Below are 26,366 nucleotides of genomic sequence, written 5' to 3'. Positions count from 1 at the left end.
ACCTGAACATTATTGACTGGAGACGTATCAATAATTGCTTACATAACAAATTGCTGGAAAAGGAAATGGCAACCCACTCCAGTATTCTCGCCTGGAGAATCCCATGGACTGGGGAGCTGGCAGGCTACAGTCTGTGGGGTTGCAAGAGTCAGACACGACTTAGCAACTAAACTACTACTACTAACAAATTGCCAGCCACAGGCGTTAGTTTCTACAAAAATCCCCTGGTCAGTAATGTGTTAAAAAGCAAGGGACAGAAAAGCAAAAACAAAACTGAGCAGTTCACATGTATTTAATTGGCAGAGATTTCTCTTTCCCCCAATCCTCCTCATGACAAATGTCCTCATATTGAAGGCAAAGTGTGTATATTGTATTAAAACACCTTTTCCAACCTGTTCCAACCATTTCCAACCTTTACCTCTACTACGCAGGTAAAGTTGATGGTGATCCTCATTTAGCCAAAGTAACTTTCTACTCAATTCAGTTTAAATATATCAACACAAATAAATTGCTGAGCATTATAAAATGACAGGTCAAAAAATGATCAAGACATATCCCTGTTGCCTAGGAAGCCACAAGCTTGAAGAGGGGACACATACACACATTCACTCACTCACTCAGAGGATGGCTGCAACTAAGAATTGCAGAGAGAAACCCTAGGAGAGGGAATTGTCAGATCCATCTCTACAGGGTCTTGCTGTGTAATCAGATTAGAAAAAGGGGGAAATATGTCAATGTCCTATGTTTGGAATCAGTTTCATGGAGAAAAGTAAACATCCAAACGTTCATTCCAAAGAGAGATAATGACTTCCTTCTTTTCTGCTCCCCTTTGCCCTCAGTTCAGTTCAGTCACTCACTCGTGTCTGACTCTTTGCGACCCCATTGACTGTAGCATGCCAGGCCTCCCTGTCCATCACCAATCCCCAGAGCTTGCTCAAACTCATGTCCATCGAGTTGGTGATGCCATCCAACTATCTCATCCTCTGCCATCCCCTTCTCCTCCTGCCTTCAATCTTTCCCAGCATCTTTCCTCATTAGTGGAAAGATTCCTCATTATTCAGACATAGAACACATATTTAAAAATAAGTAAGTGGAAAGATATTATAGGGTAACAGTCAAGAGCTCTCTGGCTTGTGACTTAGACACTCTTGGACTTGAAATCTAGGTCAGATACAAGCTGCGCTACTACTGGCAAATGAATTAACGTTTCTAATTCTCAGTATCCTGCTAAGCAAATGAAAGAGGGCAATATAATCCTATCTGCAACGGCAAAATTCAAAATGCTCTAAACGTTTTAAGTTTTTCTTCCTAAGTCTGGCACAGATTCATCATGTGGCAAGCTGTGACCTTGACTGAGGAGAGGCTACTTAAAGTCTTTGTTAATCCATCTTAGACTAACAAGTGTGACCAAAGCATAAGTGACTTGTAGGACAATATTGAGTGGTCTAACACATAATTGAAATAATAACATGATTCTGGAAAGTTTTCTAAAAACATGCAAGACTTATACACTGGAAATTATATAACATTGCTTAAATAAATTATGGAACAATTAAATAAATGAGCTAAATGACGTTCATGGATAGAAATATTTGATATTAAGTCTTCAGTATTCCCAAACTGATTTACTGCTTCAACTCAACTGCAATCAGATATTAGCATTTTGGAGGGGGTAGAAGTTGACAAGGTAACTCTACAACTTATATGGAAATGCAAAGGACCTAAAGTTGAGCAAACAAGTTAAAAAGAATAAGTTTTTGAGGCTTACTATTATACTATAATAATCAAGAGAGGATGTTATTATATAAAAGTACATGTATAGATCAAACAGAAAAAATTCCAGGTTTAGACCCACACATGGTTTGATTTTCAACCAAAAAATGGCAAGAAAATTCAAGTACGAAAAGGATAATCTTCCAGCAAGTAGTACAGGAAAAACTGGATACCCACATACACAAAGAAATGGATCTGACCCTTACCTTACACCATACACAAAAATCATCCTGAGATAACTCATGGGCCTAAACATATGATCTAAAACTATAAGTTCTCTAGAAGAAAATATAGAAGAAAATCTTGGGACTCTTGAATTGGCAAAGATTTCTTAAATAAAAATCACAGAATAAAAGAAAAAACTAATTTGGAGTATATTGGAAGTAAAAATTCTTACTTTTTAAAAGATACCATTAAGAACATAAAAATGAAAATCACAAATTGGAAAAATATTTGCAAACATATGTATGCTAAAGGACTTCTATCCAGATTAAATAAATAACTCTTTTAAATATAAGAAGATAGTAACATATGGGCATTTGAACGAACACTTCAATAAAGATGTGTAGATTGCAAACAAGTTCATGGAAAGATGCTCAACATCAGTAGACATCAGGGAAATGCAAATTAAAACCACAATGGGATAACAGTATATATCCACTATGATGATAAAGACTATTAATTCCACAAGTTTGTAAGGATGTAGAACACCTGCAGCGCTCATATAATGCTGTTGGGAATGCACAATTGCATAGCTACAATTTATTTTTTAATAAAGTTAGACATTCTCTTATTCTATGATCAGCAATGCCACTTTCAGTTATTTTTCCAGGAGAAATAGATACAAAGACTTTTATGCAATATGTGCAAAGAAGTTTATAAGAGCCATTAAGTCTTAGATGAATAAAAGCTGGATTGAATCCAAATACTTATTAACATTTGGATAAACAAATGGATCAAATGAATGAATTTCAGTATACCTCAGGCAAGGGAATATTATTCTGTACTAAAAAGAACAAATTACAGACATATGCAACAACATGTATGAATCTCAACAGCATTAATCTTAGTGGAAGAAACAAAATGCTAAATACTGAAAGATTCTATTTGTATGAAATTCTAGAACAGATGAAACTACAATGACAGAAACCATGTTGGAGGTTGCCAAGGGGCTGACTTCAGAGGCATGAGGAAACTTTCTGGAGGATGAAAATGTTTTATGTCATCATTATGGTAACAGTTACATGACTATATACAATTTGACATGACTTGTCAAAATGTACACCTAAATCACTGGATTTTATTTTATGTAAATTATACCTAACCAAAGCTGACAAAAACATTTCATGATTCTGTCACCCAGAGAAAACCACCATTAATATATTATAAAATAGCTTTGTTTAGCTCATAGGAAACATCTTGACCAGGCGCACCAGTGAATTTCCTACAGGAAAGAAGAAATTAACACATTCCCCTCCAGAGTCTGGCCAGAACCAGGAAATACCTGCAATGACTTATAGGACTTATAGCCTCTTTTACTTTACCTCCTCACTTCCCCCGCTTTGTTCTAAAAATGAAAGTGGCATCCAAACCCAGGCAGATACTTCTTTAAGACACTAGTCGACTATCTCCTCAGTCTGCTGGCTTTTCAAATAAAGTCGCTGTGCTGTGCTTAGTCGTACGGTCATGTCCGACTTTTTGCAACCCACGGACTGCAGCCCACCAGGTTCCTCTGTCTGTGGGGACTCTCCAGCAAGAATACTGGAGCGGGTTGCCATCCCCTCCTCCAGAGGAATCTTCCCAACCCAGGCACTAAACTCGGTCTCCCGCGTTGCAGGTGGATTCTTTACTGTCTGAGCCATGAGGGAAGCCCAAGAATCCTGGAGTGGGTAGCCTATTGCTTCTCCAGGGGATCTTCCCAACCCACGAATCGAACTGGGTCTCCTGCATTGCAGGCAGATTTTTTTAACAGCTGAGCTACCAGGGAAGCCCAAAGTCGCTATTCCTTACCCCAAAAACTCATCACTCAATTTAATGGCCTGCTGAGCAGTAAGCAGTAGGAATTTGATGACGCTGTGAAAGTGCTGCCCTCAATATGCCAGAAAATTTGGAAAACTCAGCAGTGGCCACAGGACTGGAAAAGGTCACTTTTCATTCCAATCCCTAAGAAAGGCAATGCCAAAGAATGCTCAAACTCACACACTAGCAAAGTAATGCTCAAAATTCTCCAAGCTGGGTTTCAACAATATGTGAACCGTGAACTTCCAGATGTTCAAGCTGGTTTTAGAAAAGGCAGAGGAACCAGAGGTCAAATTGCCAACATCCATTGGATCATAGAAAAAGCAACAGAGTTCCAGAAAAACATCTATTTCTGCTTTATTGACTATGCCAAAGCCTTTGACTGTGTGTATCATAATAAACTGTGGAAAATTCTGAAAGAGATGGGAATACCAGACCACCTGACCTGCTTCTTGAGAAATCTGTGTGAGGGTCAGGAAGCAACAGTTAGAACTGGACGTGGAACAACAGACTGGTTCCAAATAGGAAAAGGAGTATGTCAAGGCTGTATATGTCACCCTGCTTGCTTAACTTCTATGCAGAGTACATCATGAGAAACGCTGGGCTGGATGAAGCACAAGCTGGAAGAAAGATTGCTGGGAGAAATATCAATAACCTCAGATATGCAGATGACACCACCCTTATGGCAGAAAGTGAAGAGGAACTAAAGAGCCTATTGATGAAAGTGAAAGAGGAGAGTGAAAATGTTGGCTTAAAGCTCAACATTGAGAAAACTAAGATCATGGCATCCAGTCCCATCACTTCATGGCAAATAGATGGAGAAACAGTAGAAACAGTGGAACCATTTATCTTTTTGGGGCTCCAAAATCACTGCAGATGATGACTGCAGTCATGAAATAAAAAGACGCTTACTCCTTGGAAGAAAAGTTATGACCAACCTAGACAACAGATTAAAAAGCACCAAAAAAAAAAAAATAAAAATAAAAAGCAGAGACATCACTTTGCCAACAAAGGTCCGTCTAGTCAAGGCTGTGGTTTTTCCAGTAGTCATATATGGATGTGAGAGTTGGACTATAAAGAAAGCTGAGTGCTGAAGAATTGATGCTTTTGAACTGTGGTGTTGGAAAGGACTCTTGAGAGTCCCTTGGACTGTGAGGAGATCCAACCAGTCCATGCTAAAGGAAATCAGTCCTGAATATTCATTGAAAGGACTGATGTTGAAGCTGAAACTCCAATATTTTGGCCACCTGTTGGGAAGAGCTGACTCATTTGAAAAGACCCTGATTCTGGAAATATTGAAGGTGAGAGAAGAAGGGGACGACAGAGGATGAGATGGTTGGATGGCATCACTGACTCAATGGACAGGAGTTTGAGTAAACTCCAGGAGTTGGTGATGGACAGGGAGGCCTGGCGTGCTGCAGTCCATGGGGTCGCAAAGAGTTAGACATGACTGAGTGACTGAACTCAACTGAGCAGTAGGAACTTGGACACAGTAACACTCACATACCCCAAATCACACTTTATTTGTACACTTTGCATCCTAATGAAAACTTAAATACAGCTTTGTGTTATGTTATTATGTGCTTTGAAAGAATTTTTAATGGCTACTTTCAATTTACTTAACCATTCTATTGTTGGTTATTTAGGTTATTTTCAGTTTTTGCCTAATATAAACAAAGCAAGGAAAACGTTATTTATGTATAATGTTCTTATTCTGTAATTAAGATCTTCTCTGATACCCAATTCTGGAATAACATTTTGACTGAGCACTGGAACAACCTTCTAAGTATCTATCTGCTACTTACTGGTCCCCACTTTTACCCCTTCCACTGTTGCCACAGTTGCTTCCCAAACACAGCTGATGATGTCACATCCAAGTTTATAACTTCAGTTGGCTTTCTATTGCCTGCAGGGTGAAGCCATGGTTCTCTGTTGTGGTACAGACGTCCTGTGATAAGCAGGATTCAGGCTTCAACATGCACTGTTATAGTTGAATTGTGTCCCCCCTGGCAAAAATATTTTTATGTCTCAAACCCCAACCTCAGAATGTCACTTTCTTTGGAAATAAAGTAACTACAGATTAACTAGTTGAGTTCATCCTGGAGTAAGGTGGGCCCTTAACTGAATACGATTAGTGTCCTTATATGAGAATACTGCCATGTGAAGACACAGGGAGAATGCAGGTGAAGGCGGGGGCAGAGATTGGAGTGATGTGTCAACAAGCCAAGGAGTGCCAAGGATCACTGGCCATCACAAGGATCGAAGAGAAAGGCATGGAACAGGTTCCCCTTCAGAGCCTCCCAAAGGAGCCCATCTTGCTCACACCTTGATTTTGGACATCTTGCCTCCAGAACTGTGAAAGAATAAATTGCTGTTGTTTTAAGCCACCTACTGTGTGGCATGTTATTACAGCACCCTGAGGAAACTAAGATAAATCCTATGTCCCTGGCACATGCAGTGCTCGAGCATTCCTTATCAGAGTCTTGTCCACATGGTTTCCGGCTCAGACTGTTATTCAAACTTCTCCCTGACTCCACTCCTTTGCATGGCAAATTTAAGACTGGTTCTAACATCTCTCCTTGGGTGAAACTCTTTCTCCTTTTCCTTTTTGCCTCAGGAAGTAGGCTGCATGGACCCTCACTGTCCCTTCATACATCTAACTTAATGCCCACTATTATAATTACCAACTTTTGAAAGCACAGATCACATCTTATTCATTTCCACTGCCAAGAGAGACTGAATATACACTGCTGAGTAATGAAAGCTTATAAAAGCCTAGAGAAGGTGCATGCCACCATGGACATACTTTGGTACAGCCCTGAGTTTGGCAGATTTAGCTCAGTTCAGTTGCTCAGTTGTATCCAACTCTTTGTGACCCCATGGACTGCAGCACGCCAGGCTTCCCTGTCACCAACTCCCAGAGTTTACCCAAACTCATGTCCATTGAGTCAGTGATTCCATCCAACCATCTCATCCTCTGTTGTCCCCTTTTCCTCCCACCTTCAATCTTTCCCAGCATCAGGTTCTTTCCAAGAAGTCAGTTCTTCGCATCAGGTGGCCAAAGTACTGGAGTTTCAGCTTCAGCATCAGTCCTTCCATGAATATTCAGGACTGATTTCTTTTAGGATTGACTGGTTGGACCTCCTTGCAGTCCAAGGGACTCTCAAGAGTCTTGAACTTCAACACCACAGTTCAAAAGCATCAATTCTTCGGCGCTCAGCTTTCTTTATAGTCCAACTCTCACATCCATATATGACTTACTGGAAAAACCATAGCCTTGACTAGATGGACCTTTGTCGGCAAAGTAATGTCTCTGCTTTTTAATATGTTGTCCAGGTTGGTCATAGCTTTTCTTCCATGGGGCAAGCGTCCTTTAAAATTTCATGACTGCAGTCACCATCTGCAGTGATATTGGAGCCCAAGAAAATAAAGATTAGATCTGGCTTAAATTCCAGACTCTGCCACTTACCAGCTGTTAGGTAATCTTGGGTCAAGTTATGTAAATATAACCTCTCTGAGCATCAATATCTTTAAGAGAGAAATATTAATTTCTTTCTAGTGGGTTATAAGAAATTGATGACATCATATGTGACTGTACTTATGTACCTAATAGGCATTTAGTAAATGTATACCTTTCTTTTTTTAATATACAATCACCAGTTTTTGTTGGATGATATAAAAGTATAAAAAATAAAATTAGTGTAAATACCTAAAAACAAAGTCAAATTATATAATTTATGTAAAAAAATGAGACATACTTCATTCATCAATCACTGATGACAGCATATACAGAATCTTTGAATTTGCATTTAAACCACCACAAACTTTTTATTTTGATTGGAAAGCTCTGAGGATCTTGATTTGTTTGTTTACTGGGGATAATTTAATTTTCAGCGAAGCTAAAAGAGGAAGAAATAAACAACAGAGGAAGGAGAACAAGAAGAGAAGAGAGGGAGATAATATGCTTCCTGGCAAATCTCTGCTAGCATCAAACTCTCCAATGACTCATTTTATTTCCCCCTAGGGAGACAGCTAATTTAAGCCATAAATGTTCTGGTCCCCGAATCTTTCTAAACCACTCTGATTCAAGTTCAGAGCCCTAGGCTCATAGCATACTGGGTGGCCAAAAAGTTCATTCAAGTTTTCTGTAAGCGCTTACTAAAAACACGAGCAAACTTTTTGGCCAACCCAGTCCCTCTCGGGTCCCCAGGACGCCCTGCCATCACGCAACTACAAACAAGAACAAAGGTGGTAGAGAGTTCTGTCAAGATTTCTAAGCCCACACAGAGGCCCTCCCGGGTGCTGCAGATGGTTTCCAAATGGAACCTTACTGTTTCTCTGGTGAACGCAAAGCAAAAGGCAACAGAGCAAACACATCGCCTTCATCCCTTCCGCAGGCTCGTAAACCACTCACATCTGTTCTCGCCAGCTCCATATCCAGCAATTTCCCGAAAATAAAGTGCATGGGTTTTCCCAAATGTTGTCGCTTGTCAATCGTAAAGGCTGGTCCTGAGACCATTAAATCGAGCTTGGTTAGAACTGACACGCTTTCAGAGAACGGGGCCGTCACAAAGCAGCCTTCGTAGCGGGCTCAGGATGAGTGCGAAGCGCTTTGTCTTAGACTTCCTCTCTCTGAAGCAGAAGCAGCCAGGCTCACAGACAGCACCCGGCCGGGGTGGCTGGAGGCGCTAAGCTTGTCAGTCTGAACGCTCGGCCTTAGCACTCTCCACCCATTGCCCAATTTTCTCCTCTGTCACATGGGAAGAGTGACAGTGCCCGTGTCAAAGGCTGCTCTGCAAATTAACTGAAGTGATCCTGTACAATGCTCAGCGCAGGGGCCAGCCCACAGGCTTGTGTTATTGTAACTCTTACTATTATTGGCTAGTCTAGATTTCTGCAAGAGGCAAAGTCCTATCTACAAAGAAACCCCTGAAAAAATCATTCTTTTTCTCAAACTAGCTTACTTCTGGGAACAATACAGGATTTAAACAGTAAGTTGTCAATGAAGACAAAGCGATTCAGAAAATGAATTATTCCAGGCTTGACTTGCCTGGAGTGGCCCCAAAATGTTCCCTTGTGCTCAATGGTTATTACACAACATCTATCAGATTCTTAATGAATACCCTCCAATGCACGAGTGCTGTCAGATCTCCAGCCCACCTACGTGCAACCTCTATGCTTCAGGCTTCACTTCAGTCCACTGAGGTTGGCAGAGATAAAATAATAACGTCTATCCGTCATCCCCAGTATAAAATGTTCCAACTTGCAAGGAAGGAATGCCATCCCTTTTATAATGGTGGTACTGGGTGAGGAGTGGCGATGACAACCTCTACCTTATAGACAATTATCATTCTACCAGAATTTTACTTCTGGGTAACTGTGGGAGAAGAAAATATGATTTCAGTAAAAGGGTATGTTAAATTGATGGAACACTGAAGTGGGCAAGGGAGTTTTAGGTATGAATTCTTCCAGAACACTACTCTCTCTACAGAAGTGTTAATCCATTACACAGTAGACCAGTAGCCCAAAGCAGAGCTTCTCCATATGTGTGCCAGGAATGGATTATAGGTGCAAGAAGTACTAATCCCATCAGTTTGGGAGGCGACTAGGGCTAGGATGCTTAGGGCAGTATTATACCTGGCCACAAGCAGGCTTCTTCATGGACATTAGCATATTGCACAGGTATTATCATTTTCTATGTGTCATGACTTGAAAAAGTTTGGAAACCATTGGTTTAGGAAAAGAGTACATTTTTCAGTCTCCTCATTTGTAGCCATGGCAAAACTGCAGTACTGGATGGCTTATTATATTTCATGATCATGGTTACCAATACATTCTAGAAAAGCCAGATACACATTCTTGACCTAAGAGGTCGTTCCTGTAACCAAAACTCTATTATGGTTAGCTTCCATTGTTTGCAAGAGATACAGTAATGGGTAGCACAAATCACGAGGGCTATTGCAAGGCCCACCAAAGGACGCAGAAATCTCATGGGAATTAAAAGGCTGGCCCTATTCAGACAGGATCTGGAAGCCAGCAGCTTGAGAGATTATAGACATAGGAGACCCTGGGGCTTCACCCTGATACTCCGCATGACTTGGCTACATTCTCTCTCCCCTCTGTTCTAATTTTCTTCCACTAGTTCTTTGCTTCTGCTTATTTCTAGATTCTGATTGGTCATAACTTCAGTCTGCTCAGAATTCCTCCTGGTCCTCACTGCTACCTGCTGTCAGCATCTCATCTTCCCTTCTTCCCTCCCTGCATCTTTCAGTGTCCGTTTCCACTACTAATTCCCAGTGTCCTTCCACATTCTCCGAGTCACGTTCTTAAGAATAAGACTCTGGGTGGCACTACCAGTTCCTGTTTGGCCAGAACCTCAGAACTTCTCCCAGGCCACTTTCACCAACCTGTGGTTTGACTATTCCTGGGACAAACACCCTCTGGCTGAGGAACTGGTATCAGAGGGTTCAAAAATGTCCCTTCAAGAGCTTGAGGTAAAGAAGACATCAAATATATAGGACAAGCCCCCTAAAGAGAAGAAGGGTTTATATTTCTACTTGTCAAAGAGACCATTTAAACATATTCATGGTCTCATAAAGAAATTCTTCTGGTGGGACTTCCCTGGTGGTCCAGTGGTTAAGAATCTGCCTTGCAATGCAGGGGATGTGGGCTTGATCCCTGGTTGGGGAACTTAGATTCCACATGACTCGGGGCAACTACACCCACATACCACAACTACAAAGTCCATGAACCACAAAATCCATATGACGCAATGAAGATCCCATGTGCTGCAACCAAGACCAACACAGCCAAGTAAGTATTTTTTAAAAAATAAATTCTTCTGGTAATTTTCTTCTCTTTTCCTCCAATCCATCCATTTATCCATCCATCCATCCAATAAACAGTAATCTCTCTGTATTTAAAAGAAATATATAAGGACTACCATGACCATAATGGTCCTTGTGGACCATGAACCTATGAGAAAAATTGTGAATGCAAATTATTATTAGTGACCAAAGAATGGGCATAAACCAAATGCTATGAAAATTCAAAGGAGGAAGACACTTTCTGGATGGTGAAGATGCCATTTCAGCTGGGCCTTGAAAGTTGGCAGATTCTAATATTCACTCTAGACATAAGGAACAACATGAACCTAAGTCTCAAGTGAGTAGAGTTCAATAACCTCAAAATTCAGATTTCTAGCCTTTTATGTTCTAGAAGAAATGTATAAACGTTGTAAAAAGCATTCAAACCAAATTGAAAATATATAGTGTAAAAGGTGTCTCCTCACTATTCACTTACCCTTTTGTGAAAGAAAACCTCCTCTCCAAAGGTAACTACCATTCATCATTTATTACAAATTTGTCCAGACCTTTATAAATTAAATTAAATATATATTAAATAAATATAAATAATTATAAATAAATATTTAAATAAATAAATATATTTTAAAAATAAATATAAATATATATTAAATAATTATAAATAAATATTTAAATAAATAAATAAATATTAAATAAATATAAATTAAAGCTCTATAATTATTTCACTAGGAATATGCATCAAGGCTGTATATTGTCACTCTGCTTATTTAACTTATATGCAGAGTACATCATGCAAAATGCTGGTCTGGATGAAGCACAAGCTGGAATCAAGATTGCCAGGAGAAATATCAATAACCTCAGATATGCAGATGACACCACCCTCATGACAGAAAGTGAAGAAGAACTAAAGAGCCTCTTGATGAAAGTGAAAGAGGAGAGTGAAAAAGTTGGCTTAAAACTCAACATTCAGAAAACTAATATCATGGCATCCAGTCCCATCACTTCATGGCAAACAGATGGGAAAACAATGGAAACAGTGAGAGACTATTTTTGGGGGCTCCAAAATCACAGCAGATGGTAACTGCCGCCATGAAATTAAAAGATGCTTACTCCTTGGAAGAAAAGTTATGACCAACCTAGACAGCATATTAAAAAGCAGAGATATTACTTTGCCAACAAAGGTCCATCTCATCAAGGCTGTAGTTTTTCCAGTAGTCATGTATGGATGTGAGAGTTGGACCATAAAGAAATCTGTGTGCCAAAGAATTGATGCTTTTGAACTGTGGTGTTGGAGAAGACTCTTCAGATCTCCTTGGACTGCAAGGAGATCCAACCAGTCCATCCTAAAGGAAATCAGACCTGAATATTCATTGGAAGGACTGATGCTGAAGCTGAAACTCAAATACTTTGGCCACCTGATGCAAAAAACTGACTCACTGGAAAAGACCCTGATGCTGGGCAAGACTGCAGGCAGGAGGATAAGGGGACGACAGAGGATGAGATGGTTGGATGGCATCACCAGCTCAATGGATATGAGTGTGAGCAAGCTCTGGGAGTTGGCAATGGACAGGGAAGCCTGGCATGCTGCAGTCCATGGGGATGCAAAGAGTCGGACATTACTGAGCAACTGAAATGAACTATACTGAGGAAGATATTATTAAACACAAAAGTGGGTGTAGTAACTCCTTTGGGCTAAATAATTCTTTCAGTGCATGTTCCATCATACCTTGTTATTATATGGTTATTGGCTTGAAACGATTTAAAAGGTCTCAATTCAGCATTGCAAGGAGCTCTTGCTTATAAGGAGTCATTTTGACTAGAACTGGAAGAATGCTAGAGATGAGTATTCACACACTAGTCAGATGAAAATATTCCACTCACAATAGAAAGTCCCATATACACTAAGATGTGTAACAAGGTCTTAACCATCAGACCTTTTGGTATACTATAAGCTTTACTTTTGTCTCCAACAGAAGGTGAATTTTACTCCAATAATGGAATGCTGATGAAATTGTTGGAAGGCTTAAGAGAAATAAGACATGTTGTCCTGTAAAACATCACCTTAAAAATAAACCAAATGAATTATTTATCAACTTGTGTCTAACAGAACAGCCAAACTGAATTTACTTATGCTTCTTCCTCTCATATCCAAAATCAGATTTTAAAGGAACATATCATAGAGCAAATGACGGGAACCCAAGTCATACAAATGTACAGCACTTACCCCAGACCGCCATGAAAACAGCAAAGAAAACAGTGGCGCCATTGTCAAAGAGGTGGGTCACCTGGGAACATGAATCACAGTTAAACTAGTGTCTTATATACAATATTCCAATTCACATTTTTCACATTCTGGAAAAACAGCTCTGATGATGCGATGAATTTTAAAGGGTTTCTTTGGGGGATATTCATTTTAGATCATAAGGAAGAAGTTGTTTTTTTTTCCCCCCAAACTGTGAAATAGTTTGGATATGGAAAGAGAATTTACTCCATTTATGTGAGTATCACTTAGTTGAGCATGGATCAGCAGCCCCAGCGGTGCTATTAAGAATTTCCTTTGTGCATTATAAAAACTAACACACATCTACATATGGATAGGTTTGTATTTAAGACAGGTAGGTATTCATGTCGCTGCTGTTAAAGGTTTCTGATTTTCCCAGCACTGGTTTTAATCCCTCATTTATTCTCTTTGAAAACATGTCTATTTTGTGTGTATAGTTTTGAACAAACATTTTCTGGGCTGCCCTCTGGACTTCAGCACTGTAAAGAAGAGCAACCCATTAACACAAACCACTTCTACCTTTATTAAAACCTCAGGTAATCACTACATTTACCTCTTATTCATAACACAGAGACAGCTAGCAAATACTTTATTGCTAGAATAATACATTTTATTGCAATCACCATGGCAGAAAGCAAAAATACCTATTTTTGCTGTAAAACTGCCGAGCTCATTTCCGCCTCCAGGATAAATCACACCACTACCAGGCCAAATTGAAATGATGACGGATACGTTCATAAAGCATAACCTTTTTTTGGTGCTTTATAGCTCTCTATAAAGTATAGTTTACTGTCCCCTGGAGAACATGCCAAGTATAAGCAGGTCTTTTCCTATTATATCAGAGTACAAAATATTTCAAAATTTTCCACAAGTTTATGACTTATTTCTTTAAACATAGGGGAGATGGGCAGCATTTAAATACTTAGTGTGAGACAAGTCTAAAGCCAATTTATTTTGATGCCAGAAGGAGTGTTATGCTGTGTACACCAGGTTGTCAGCATCAAGTTAAGCCTGAAAGTCCTAGTGGTAGGTGGGTGGTTTATGCCCCTTACTAGGGTATTCCGTGGTGGAAACTCCCTGCACCATCAGGGAAGATTCTGGAATGGACTGTGGTTGTCACTGTTCTAGGCTGTGTGGATCAGCTTTCGTCCTCTCTGGGTAACAGGTCTCTCTCATGTAGGTCACTAGGAGTCACGTGGCTCAAATACAGCCCACAGGAGTCCTTCCCTGGGATTGGTATGCAAACACTTGGAAGACACGTTTTCCAGCTGCAGTTACCAATCTGGAAATATGTTTATCAGGGTGAATGAATAAGAACGTCCAGTCCCTCCTAAGATGGTGAGCTAGGATGAGCTGATGGCTTCCTCTGCCAAAATCAAAGTCAGAGAAACAGGATAGTCGATTTCAGGAACAGAACAAAAACACAGAAACAAGAGCCTGAGAAATGCTGGGGGAGTTAGAAGGCTGCTGTAATGTGTGTGTGTGTGTGTGTGCACGGGGGCACGTGTGTGTGAGATGGTGGGGGTGGAGGTGGTTCCCAAGCAGAGTGAGAACACAGGATAGAGAAATATCTAAGTTCCATTCTAGCCCCTACCTCAGTGGTACTAGAAAATTAGTTTCCCCTCCCTAGGCAATCAACTACAGCAGGGCAAACCATGAGGGCAGGTATCCGTGGGTGATATCAGGGATGCTCAGTCCTGTTTTGTTGGAGGAATGAGGGATGTCTCAGGCTTTCGCTTCTCAGTGCTTTCCCTCTTAAACCCCGGGGACAGTTGGTTACAGCCAAGGGGGAGAGCCTTCTCCCAATTCTGCTTTGTTCTAAGCAGGCTTAAAAATGATAGGGGCCAGAAAATTCCTGCACCCAGTGGTGCCTGGGACACACTGTTCTCTTCTCTTTGTAAATTCACCAGGATTGACCTGGCTTCTGACCCTCACCCTAAGTGACCGATACTTCATGGGACCAGCACTCATGGGCTAAAATAACAGGATATCTGGGGAAGTCAACTGCTTCCAAAAAACTCCAAACTAGGCAATATACACTTTCTGAAACAGACACTGATGAAATCCGAGCACTCTAAACTATTCATGATGCTCCTTTTAAGGAATTATTATAGCTCCCCTAAAAAAAGAATTTTACTCAGGGCAGACCTTTCACATAGCAAACACCCCCAAAGCAAAAAATAACTGGGCGTCTAAGATTCCTCAAAAGCAGGATTTTTACACCTGAGTCATTTGTGCTTAGCTCACAATCTTTAAACAAAATTATATTACTCAACAAAGTCCTCTGATTCTCAGCACCACCTCTCTATTTCTCTACTGAATTTGTCCTCATCCAGACAGGTCTATCTGCGTGTTCACCAAAGGAAGGGAGAGTATTTTGTGCTTTTTTGGATCTTTATAGCACATACTAAGAGCCCAGATCTTTCTAAATTCACTGCTGGCTGCCTATCCTCCCACCAGACTGGCCACCTGCAGGGCTAGAGACAGCATGAATGGGCAGGCAGGCTCCTGGGCTGCTGATCAAATGTTCCTACACTTAAACTCTGCAATGCCAGCCATATACTCAGAAAAATCCAAGTCACAGTGATTGCAGAGGTTACATAAAATCTGCCAACCCCTTTCATACCTGAAATCTGGGTAAGCTGATGGGCAGTGGGTCTTGGAAAAGTTTCCATCAGTCTATACAGCCATTGCTTTGCATTAATGATACTACCCTTCAGTAATAAACCCTAGAACTTCAATGAACATGTCTAAAACTTTAATAAAGTAAGGTATAATATCAGAAAGGGGTATGTAATAACACACAGACATAATGGTTCTATGCAATTTTTTCAAAACACTTTCACATCTACTGTCTTCTTTGGTCCTCATGACATGCCACGGGGCAGAGAGGGCAGCTATCAATGCCTGCACTTTAAAGATGAGAAAGCTTATGCTCAAAGAGGTTGTACATGTGCAAGGTCAAGGCAGTAAGCAGCTGAGCTAGCCTTCAGTCTACGTCTTTTGGATAATAATGATGGCGAAGAGGAGGAAAATGACAGCAGGTGTCATTTACTGAGATCTTGCCATTTGCCAAGCACTATACCCACCTGGGGCTCAGACAGAAGAATCAGCCTACAGTGTAGGAGACCTGGGTTCAATCCCTGGGTTGGGAAGACCCCCTGGAGAAGGGAATGGATACCCACTCCAGTATTCTTGTCTGGAGAATTCCATGGACAGAGGAGCCTGGTGGGCTACAGTACAGTCCATGGGGTTGCAAAGAGTGGGACACAACTGAGTGACTAACACTTTCACTTTTCTCATGCTCATCATACACCTTGTCACATTTAAAAAATAAAATAGTCCTCATGTTCTCCATTTCACAGATGGGAAAACTGAGGCACAGAAGAGGTTACATAATGTGTTCCTACACTGACCAGTGGTAAAGAGCACAGTCAAGATCTGAACCTAACTTTCGCTGATTCTATCAACTGTTCTATTTGCTCCCTGTGATAATAATCAGAGCCATAACATTGAAAACACATATGCAGTAAAAAGATATCTGAATTAGAGTACTAAATGATGAAGATAAATCTCTCCTACAAAATAAACTTGAGAATAAAAGATCAAAATGGACAGAAAGAATGTGGTCACCACTGTCTCTCGGGAAGGTATATATTAAATTTAATCCGACTAAAATACTGCATATTTGAAATTACCTTGGCATAAACGCAGCTGTCTGACAGCCTCATGAATGGACAGTATTTATCACACACAGGACACATGATGATATCTGTAGCTTGGCAGACTTCTTTACTGGAAAAGAGAACAGAAAAGGATTGCTTTTTGATTTAATGACATAACAGCATTTTCTTCCCCTTCAATTTCACCAGAATAGTCGACCAGTAAATAAGATTCAGTAGATCAAATTTTTGCCCTTGAAAGCTTCTTAGCCTTTTCTTAGTTATTAATGTAACCAAGTGCCTAAATAGTTTTATAGTTTGATAAGCCTACTTATTTATCAGGCTGTTTCTTGGCTTTTCCATACTAATAAGTTAAGCTCAGGAAAACACATGAGGCAAAACATTGATGGTTATATCTAAGATTATACAGGAGTCATTTACAATATTGCACAGGTCTGAAGACATTTCATACTGAATTACGGGAAAAAGGAGACACCTCAAAGTGCCAGCCGTATGTGTCCCCCATCCTGACAATTTATGCTTTGATTATATTGTGTTAAAATGAACACAGGTTAAGGACTATCAAATTTCCCTGGAGAATAAATTGTTTCTTTTACCATTAGTGATATGCAGATGACACCACCCTTATGGCAGAAAGCGAAGAACTAAAGAGCCTCTTGATGAAAGTGAAAGAGAAGAGTGAAAAAGTTGGCTTAAAACTCAACATTCAGAAAACTAAGATCATAGCATCCAGTCCCATCACTTCGTGGCAAATAGATGGGGAAATGATGGGGGGGAAAAAGTGCCAGCCTTAATCTCTATGTGCATGATAACTAAGAATGAATTATGGAGGAAAAAATACTAGGGATTAGTTCTCGGAGAAAATTACATCTCATTAACAGTTTCCCCAGAAATTAAAATATTTTTGTAGGTCACTTCTATTTTTGCAATCACTTCTAAAAGGCACATTTCTTATTTAAGGTCATTGTCCAGCTTTGTATTAAGATCTCTATGAATACCTTAGACTATATTCTAGTGAAAGAGCCAAGATAATAATTGCTAACATTGACTCATTCACAAGGTCCCAGCAAGTTGGTGAGATGTCTTTCTTACAAGTGTCTAGCTTACAGGTCTGTGTAAGAACACACAATTGATAAAAAGATAATTAACCCACTATTTTGCAGTAGTAGCAGGAAAAAAAGGTAAAAAGGTCAGAAAGAGAACAACTTTGAGCCAGTGAATGAAAGCCATTTGTCCTGTGGATACATGTTTGTGTGCTCAGTCGTGTCCGACTCTTTAAGACCCTATGGACTGTAGTCCACCAGGCTCCTCTGTCCATGGGATTCTCCGGGCAAGCATACCAGAGTAGGGTGCCATTTCCTCCTCCAGGGGAATCTTCCCGATCCAAGGATTGAACCCACCGCTCCTGCATTGGCAGACGGGTTCTTTACCACTGAGCCACCTGGGAGGCCCTCTGTGGATTCACAGTGACTTGTATATCCATAAAAGTGAACTCCTTGGTAGCTAGAGACCACAGCAGCAAGGGCAATGGATGGACAGATTTTGTGAATTGAACCTTTAGAATTTTCCCAGGAGACTGGAAAGATGTTAAAATGAATAGCTAAGTGGACCCACAGTCTGTAAAGACTCCCAAACCACAAACACCCATCTCCAAACATAAGCAAAGGCAGGCTCACCTAGAGCGCTCCATACCTGACTTGGCAGTGATCCAGAGTGATGACGCCATACAAAAAGACAAACAGTCCAATGAAGGCAGCTGGGAAGAGCATGCCGGTGTACCAGCCCAACCAGGCAAAATACAGCCCAATCTTCTCTCCAAAGTACCGCCTGTTTACGATACAAAAGTCTTGCAAATTATATTAAATTGTTTATAGTCAGGCATTCTAACACTTTGGCCAGTCATTTAACTTTGTGGTGGCCTTGCCGATAACCATACAGACAAGCTAAGCCAAGAGAGTGGAATGTTTGACCAAATCTAGGCTCTGGACTTAAACTTCTTTTCCTATTACTCTAGAAAAGAAACAGTATGAACCCTTTCATACAAGAACATGATCATACACAAGCTTGTTCTGAAAACACAGGACAAACCCAGCTCATTCAGAAAATTATGTATAATACTGTTAATGAGGAATCAGGGGAATCTGAAGACTTGGTGCCAACATATAATATTTTTGCCATTTCTCAGTGTGTGTTTGTTAATGTATGCATTATATATATATATATTTAAGAATAGTAGACAAAATTACTGCAAAAATCTTTAAACACCCCTTTTAATATACTATAGTTTTATAAGATGTTTACAATGCTAGAATCATAAGATATCACTAAGAAAGAACTCTACTGAGACTTAGTATGAATCAATACTGAGAGCAACTTTCCCTTTTAAGTGAGGACTTCTCACAGGCATCAACATCTACCTCTATATATATTTTTCTGAGACTCTCCAGTCTGCCTAGTGCCCTGTGGTCTGTGAAGTTTGAAAGTGTCCAGGGAATTCCTTGGTTTTTATTTGTTAAATATTATTATTGTGTTTTCTAGCCCACATTTCATAACTTAGAGCTTAATTATTTCTTAGTCCAGTGTAAGAATATTCTAATTATTTTTTATTCTCATTCTAGACAAATGTTGACCATCTGTCTCTGAATACTGTCTGCTGCTCTCCTCCTACACAATGGCTCCTAAAAATCATGGATTATTATTTATCATATCTCCTAGTATGTCTCAACAGAAACCTTCCTCTTCCAGAAGACTTTTACAGCATATATTCATATACACATAAATTCATTTATTCATTCAACAAATTAAAAAACACCTGCTCTATGCCAAATACTGTGCTAAGTGCTGGGAATACAATGGTGAGAAAAATAAGCTTGGTCCCTACTCCTCTGAAGCCTGTGGGCGACAGAGGAGACATATATAAATCAATTAATGAAATAAGTTTCTAGTTAGAAAGCTGGGGAAAGAGAGGACAGGGACACAGTGCAGTAAGCACGGATAACAAGACAACCTGACGACTTTAGCCAGGGAAGACTTCTTCCCTGAGGCGGTGACTGTTGTGCTGATGAATGAAAGTTAACTGGGTGGGATTGAGTCTTTCCAGCAGAGGCAACAGAGGCCCTGTGGTAGGAGTGATGTTGGTGAAATAAGGGCAGTGTGGCTGGAACACTGACAACAAGAAAAGGACTGGGACTTCCCTGGTTGTCCAGTGGTTATGACTCCACCTTCCAATGCAGGAGGTACAGGTTTGATCCCAGGTTGGGGAGCTAATGCCTCGCCGCCAAAAACCAAAACATAAAACAGAAACAATATTGTAAAAAAAAATTCAATAAAGACTTTAAAAGTAGTCTGCATCAAAAAAAAATCTTTCATTTTAAAAAAGTGGGCTGTTGAGGTGGGCAAAGGCTAAGCCTTGATGGGCCTTGCAGACCATACATTGACTTTTGTCCTGAGAAAACTGAAAAATGGTGAAAGGATTGTAGCCAATCCAGCCCCTTGGACAGCAAGGAGATCAAACCAGTCAATCCTAAAGGAAATCAACCCTGAATATTCATTGGATGGACTGATACTGAAGCTGAAGCTCCAATACTTTGGCCACCTGATGTGAGGAGCCAACTCATTGGAAAAATACCCAGATGCTGGGAAAGATTGAGGGCAAGAGGAGAAGGGGGCAACAGAGGATGAGATGGTTGGATGGCATCACCGACTCAATGGACATGAGTTTGAGCAAGCTCTGGGAGACAGTGAAGGACAGCAAAGCCTGGTGTGCTACAGTTCATGGGGTTGCAAAGAGTTGGACAGAACTTCGTGACTGAACAACAGCAGCAAGGGGCGTGACCAGATTCACATCTCCAGGGTAGAAAATGACGTGGAAGGGCCAGAGAGGAAACAGGAAGACCAGATAGAGGAAGACAGTCATAGTCCAGGTCACAGGTGAAGGCAGTAGGGGCAGAGGAGACACTCGGTGTGATCTGAGAGAGGTGGAGGAAGCAAAATCTAGATATAGGGCAGGAACTATTTAAGATATGTGATTCCCCAGTTGCTCAACAACATCATTCCATTCAAATCTTGCTTGTGTTTTTCATGCCCCTTCTCCTTGGCCAACACCAATCCTACTGCTCTTCTATGCCTCAGCTCCACGGGGCCTTACACAGGGGCACTGGCCCATATCCATCCTTCCATTTTTCCTAATTGCTGTCCAACTTTTGGCCTCTATCACACATGTTACCAAATTATGCAGAGCCTTGTTTTCCAGTTGTTTCAAGTTTGCAGGGCTGGTTTTCCTGAAGGAAACCATGCATTTCTCAAGCCAGAGACCATGGGTTCTCTGTCTTTGCCAACGGTACTTAGTTTTGTACTAGGAACACAATGGATAGTTAATTAATACTCATCAAAAAATTGCAAAATCTTAATCAAGAAACTATCATGGATGGGAGGTGCTTTGCCAGGACTGACTTTGATTCCCTCCCCCCCCCGCCCCCGCCCCGCCTTCTAGTCTATCACATATTGAGACTGGTCAAAAGTAAATGGTCTCATCTCAGAAAACATTTTTCACTCTCTCAAGTCATGTGGATCATTTGTTACTCACACCCAGAAGGGGTCACAATTCATCAATGTCATTGGGTCAACAGGAGTAAACCCTTGTAACAAGGACTCTGTAAGGAAGAACGACTATCCAGGGAGATGAAATATAAGGTGAGTTGTCTTATTATTTCATTTTCCTCTGGGCTCATTTTTTAAGGGCTCGGGGAAAAGTGATATTAATCTACCTAGTCTAAGACATAAGGTATGATTTTCTTTTTAATAAGGAATCAATGAAGTGTAGATTGTCATTACCTAATCTGAATTATTAATCCCTAAACAAAATAAACACTGCCCATGGCAGAATGTTGGGCATATATAGACCATTAAAGAACATACATTTTCAATGCATGATTATCTCAAATTAAAAGCAGATACTTTTTTGACCTGTGGAATTAAAACAATCTTTAAAGGTTATTAGTTTGAAATGAAAATTAAAGTAAGCCTAAAATTTACTAGAATGACAGCACCCTCTCTCTCCTACTTGCCTAAGAGTTACTAATATTCCATTGTCATTAACACACGTAAGCAGCATTACCTCTCAACAATTGTTGTTGATACTCTGTCACTAACAGTCACGTGGGTGATGAGCGTCTTATGGAATCCTGTGAGAAGCCTGGTTTAATCTCACACACCCCTTTCTAAGTCCCTTTCAGAGGAAACACCAGCCTCAGCAGAAGGAGGTCAGGTTTACCAAAACAATCCACGTCCTCTGATGAGCTGCCCTCTTGGGAAGAAGTCGGATTTGAGCGTCAGCTGTGCATCTCAGTTCATTTTTTCCCCAGTGTTGGCTTGTCCCAGCTCACAGTCTGCCCTAATTATTCTGCATAAGCTTTATGGTCACAGCTGGTTAAGAACTCACCTTACAAGATCCAAAGGCTGGTATTTATACCACACACCCCAGGACGCCCAGCACTCATAGAGCAGATGTCGGTGGTTTACCGCTCCGTGGGTTCTAATGGAGTTTTTACTTCTGTAACTTCCCTGGATAAAAACACCATGGCCAGTGAGGTAATACCCACAAAAGCCAAGAGCAAAACCCGAAAGTAATGCCAGTTCTTTTTGTTTTTATCTTTTTAAGGTAGTGAAGATACTCTGTATGATACTATAATTGTAGATGCACGCTTATTATACATTTGTTTAAACTTATAGAATGTATGGAGTACATTCCATAAGATAAACTATGAACTTTGGTTGGTTATGATGGTTCAATGTAGATTCATTAATTAAAACAAATGTTCCCGTCTGATGGGGGATACTGGGAGAAGCTATGCATATAAGGGAGCTGTAATACTAGTTTTTATGGCAAGAGTAGCAACAGGGATGATATAAGGATAGATCCATTCAATTGAAGGGAAAAGAGTAGGATTAGTTATTCCGGACCTAATTTTGATGTTGATGCCATGCAGTAAAAAGCCCATGCTTGCTAGAATCAGGCAGGTCTGAATGAGTTCAAATTCAGTTCTGTTACTTTTTAGCTAGGATATCTTAAACTCTCTGAGCCTTGGATTCCCAGTTCACAGTGGAACTAACAACATCTGCTTCATTAGGTTTCTTCTGTGATTTGAATGAACAGAGCATCTTGCCCAGAGGCTATGCCCAAGACTTAGGGGTTCTCTTTCCTACTTGTCTCAAGACGGAAAGTATCAATAGTTGGTAAATAGCTGGTCACATGGCCTTGTGACCAAGGGCAGAAAATTTTTACAAAGTAAGAGTTGTAAGTCACCTCAAATTTATAATAATTCAAATATAATTTGACATCCTCATGGAACAAATGAGGATACCATGGGTCAGAGGAGTAGGCTTTTTTTTAAGTTCAGTTAGTGTTAATGCTAGTTTCACCAACAGGAAAGGCATGCTGTCTGGAGGTAAACTTTGACATTTTAACTTGAGAAGTCCTTTCTTAGGGGGAAGTGAACAGGCCTGAGAGACAAGGAACTCACTCAGATTCTAGTCTCAGCTCACCCATCAACTCACTCCATGACTGGGGCTGAGCTAAGCTTTCTCTAAACCTCTATTTAGGTTTTCACCATAAAACAAGGGAACGGGAGCTGCCCTTCCTGCCTCTGAAGGTTGTTATGCAGTCAAATACTATAATGAGGTTAAACTGAGAGCAAAAGTTAAAAGAGCGATTATGTTATTACTGCAGCTGCAATTACTAACTGGAAAATTCTCTTTTCATACAATGCAGGGATTTAGCAAGATATGAAAACCACAGAGAAGGCCTGGAGTTACTCTGGGGTTTCACAGTTGCATCTCCTCAGATATCAGCAGGCCCACCACCCACTCGTCTGCATAGAGACTCTGTCCACCCACAACTGCCCAACACTGCCCTTACTGTGGGCAAGGGGTAGGCAGAGGGAGAATGCAATTCTCACTGAAACCCTTTACTGGGGGCAATGCCAACTAATAACCACATGGTATCCTTTGGGGACACGTGTCTTTCGAGTTCAGAAACACCTGTATATGGCTCGAGAAAACTTTTGTGTCAAAATGCTTGCTTCTACCACACAAAAAGGATCATTCCAAAAAGGTTTCATGACTGTTAATAGGGTCTCAGATCAAAGCCTCTAGTTTTCTTAATGAAAAAGGTTTTAAAAATTTCACTAAATACTCTGTGGTGACTTCAACACAATAAAAGAGGGAATTTATGTATCCGTATAGATGATTTATTTTGCTGTATAGTAGAAACGAACATAACATTGTAAAGCAACTATATCTAATAAAAAAACAATATTAATAAAAATTCTATACCACCTTCTCCATCTTCCTGGTGTTTAAAATCAAGAGAAGAAACTCCATAAGCCATATAAGAAATATATTTTGGGAAGACCTGCCATTGGCGGGTAGCTGGAACTGTCCTCCAAGCTGAGCTGACAAACCGTTAACATGTTTCTAACAGAAGATTGTTGAGAAAATCTAACAGTAGTTTGACCCTGCCACCCTGTGAGGTCTTAGAGGACACCAGTCATGATACTTATCCTTACGTTCTCGGTGTCATACTATGACTGATATGGAGGAGGTACCATGAAAATGACAGAAATCTCTCACCAATTATGAGAATTATGGCCCTGAGAACCCATATATGTAAAGAGAATTCTAGATTAAATTACCATATATGTAAAGAGAATTCTGGATTAAATTACCTAAAATCTAATGGGAAAAACCGAGGTAAGGGTAATTACATTTATAAAAGTCCTTATAGATGACAAAGATCATGCAGTAAATAAGGAGAATATAAAAATTTATACATCTTAAATAAGCAACAAGTACAACAGTATTAATTTCCACTTATCATCCTTTAGTTAATACAGCTTTCATAAGTTGGCTTCCTCCCACTCTTTAAGGATTAGCTATAAATTTTTTTGTTGTTGCAGAGACTATATATTTCAGAGACATTTTCCCCCTGGGTCCAGCACGTCATGCAAATTTTCAATGCCTCTTTAATTTTATGACTTGGAGTCTCTCAGTCATTCTTCTAAATTCATGCTGAGTGACTCTTGATTCGAGTACTCTTGCAGTTACATAAAAAAGACATGGAGAAATAAATCTGTGCTGGGCGAGAGATGTAACAATGCAAGTAGGGCCTCCCCAGCTACTCACTGAACAAATTAGATTCATTCTAAACAAATGTCGTATCAATGAACGCAATTAATGACTATCCCCAGAAGCTGATTTAATAACAAGGAATTGACAGAGAAGGAGAAAAGACAGGACAATACCTCGTGCAGAGGAAATGCAGCTTCATAGGAGCCATTAGTAAGCAAACGATTCAGACCTACAACAATAAAAAAGTCCAAAGTGAATTCATACCGAGTTTAAATCCTCCTAATGTAAGAGTAATGTAACAGTCATACTTTTTGGAGAAAACAACCTATATCTTCAAAAGTAGTTCAAATACTTTTGGGGGACAACAGTTTAGAAAGTTTTGCTATCTGCTAGGAAACTGGAAACGAAGACTAGAAAATCAAGTTTTCAAATAGGAAAAACATGACGAAGCATACCTAGCATAGTACTTGGCATAGAGAAGGGAGCATGCTCGGAGAAGTGGATGAATTAATCACACCAAAAAGATGACTTTCCACCTGAGCTTTCCTATTTTCATCCAGAAGCTTCAATATGGACAAACCCAACTCCTTTGCATTGGGCTAGTGGATGACTTTGGGAAGTCCTCTCGTTCTCAGCCCTCAACTGCCTCATCCACAAAGTGGGGGAAGGATATTGGATATGTGCATTTGCAATGGTTTTATTGGTCAGATATAAACCACAGTTTCCACCCAAACTTAAAGGGAAGGGATTACACATTGAGGAGTCACTCCAGCCTGTGTCTATCACGGGTTTATGAATTTGATTTTTTTTTCCAAAGAATCAGCTTTTGGTTTCATTGATTTTTCTCTATTTTTTCCATTTCATTGATTTATTCTGATTTTTATTATTTCATCTACCAACTTTAGACTACTTTAATTTCCTTCCCTACCCCCTAGTTTCTTAAGGTAGAAGGAGAGGTCATTAATTTGGGGCCATTTCTTTTCCTATATACACATATGGTGCTATAAGTTTCTCCCTCTACTGCACACTTTGTGATACATTGTTTTTTCACTTTCACTGAATACAGCAACTTTCTGACTTCCCTTTTGATTTCTCTCATCTATTTAAAAATACATTATTTAGTTTTAAATATTTGTAAGTTTTTCAAATTCAAGACCATTTCCAGAGATGGTCTTATTGATATCTAATTTAATTCCACTGTGGTCAAAGAATTATCGTCTTGTTTTATGTCCCTCAAGTATGGTCTCTTGGTAATATTGTGTTCCCTTAAAAAAATTGGGTATTCTGATGCTGGTGGTAGAGTGGTCTAAAAGATCAAGTAAGTTAATTTCATTGATAATGTTTAGGTCTTCTAACCTCCACTGATTTTCTGTCTACTCGTTCCATTAATTATTGAAAAAGTGGTATTGAAACCTCTGACTATAACTGTGGACTTGCCTATTTCTCTTAACAGTTCTATCAGTTTTTGCTTTGCAGTTTGAAGTTCTGTTATTAAGTGCATAAACATTTAGGATTTCTATGTTTCCAGATGCACTGCCTCCATCATTTTAGAATAGCCTTCTTTATCCCTGGTAGTATTCTTTGCTCTGAAATCTATTTTGTCTGATATCAGTATAGGCCTTTCAGCTTTCTCTTGGTTAGCACAGTATATATCTTTTT

At 39.9% G+C, this 26,366-nt stretch overlaps 1 protein-coding gene across 1 annotated transcript in view; it reads right to left on the bottom strand.

Annotated features, from left to right (window-relative positions):
• Nucleotides 1-26,366, bottom strand: part of ANO4 (anoctamin 4) — a 424,034-nt gene that overhangs the window by 64,213 nt on the left and 333,455 nt on the right. Inside the window, exons 12-16 of the mRNA XM_043441305.1 lie at nucleotides 24,881-24,936; nucleotides 22,021-22,142; nucleotides 18,273-18,407; nucleotides 16,596-16,692; nucleotides 12,841-12,901 (exon numbers count right to left, since the gene is read on the bottom strand). Coding sequence (XP_043297240.1) covers nucleotides 12,841-12,901; nucleotides 16,596-16,692; nucleotides 18,273-18,407; nucleotides 22,021-22,142; nucleotides 24,881-24,936 — 471 coding nt within the window. The remainder of the gene's footprint in view (nucleotides 1-12,840; nucleotides 12,902-16,595; nucleotides 16,693-18,272; nucleotides 18,408-22,020; nucleotides 22,143-24,880; nucleotides 24,937-26,366) is intronic.

The sequence above is a fragment of the Cervus canadensis genome, chromosome 21, assembly GCF_019320065.1.
Source record: "Cervus canadensis isolate Bull #8, Minnesota chromosome 21, ASM1932006v1, whole genome shotgun sequence".
In the NCBI taxonomy this organism is placed as follows: Eukaryota; Metazoa; Chordata; class Mammalia; order Artiodactyla; family Cervidae; genus Cervus; species Cervus canadensis.
This window is presented reverse-complemented; position numbering and strand designations above follow the sequence as displayed.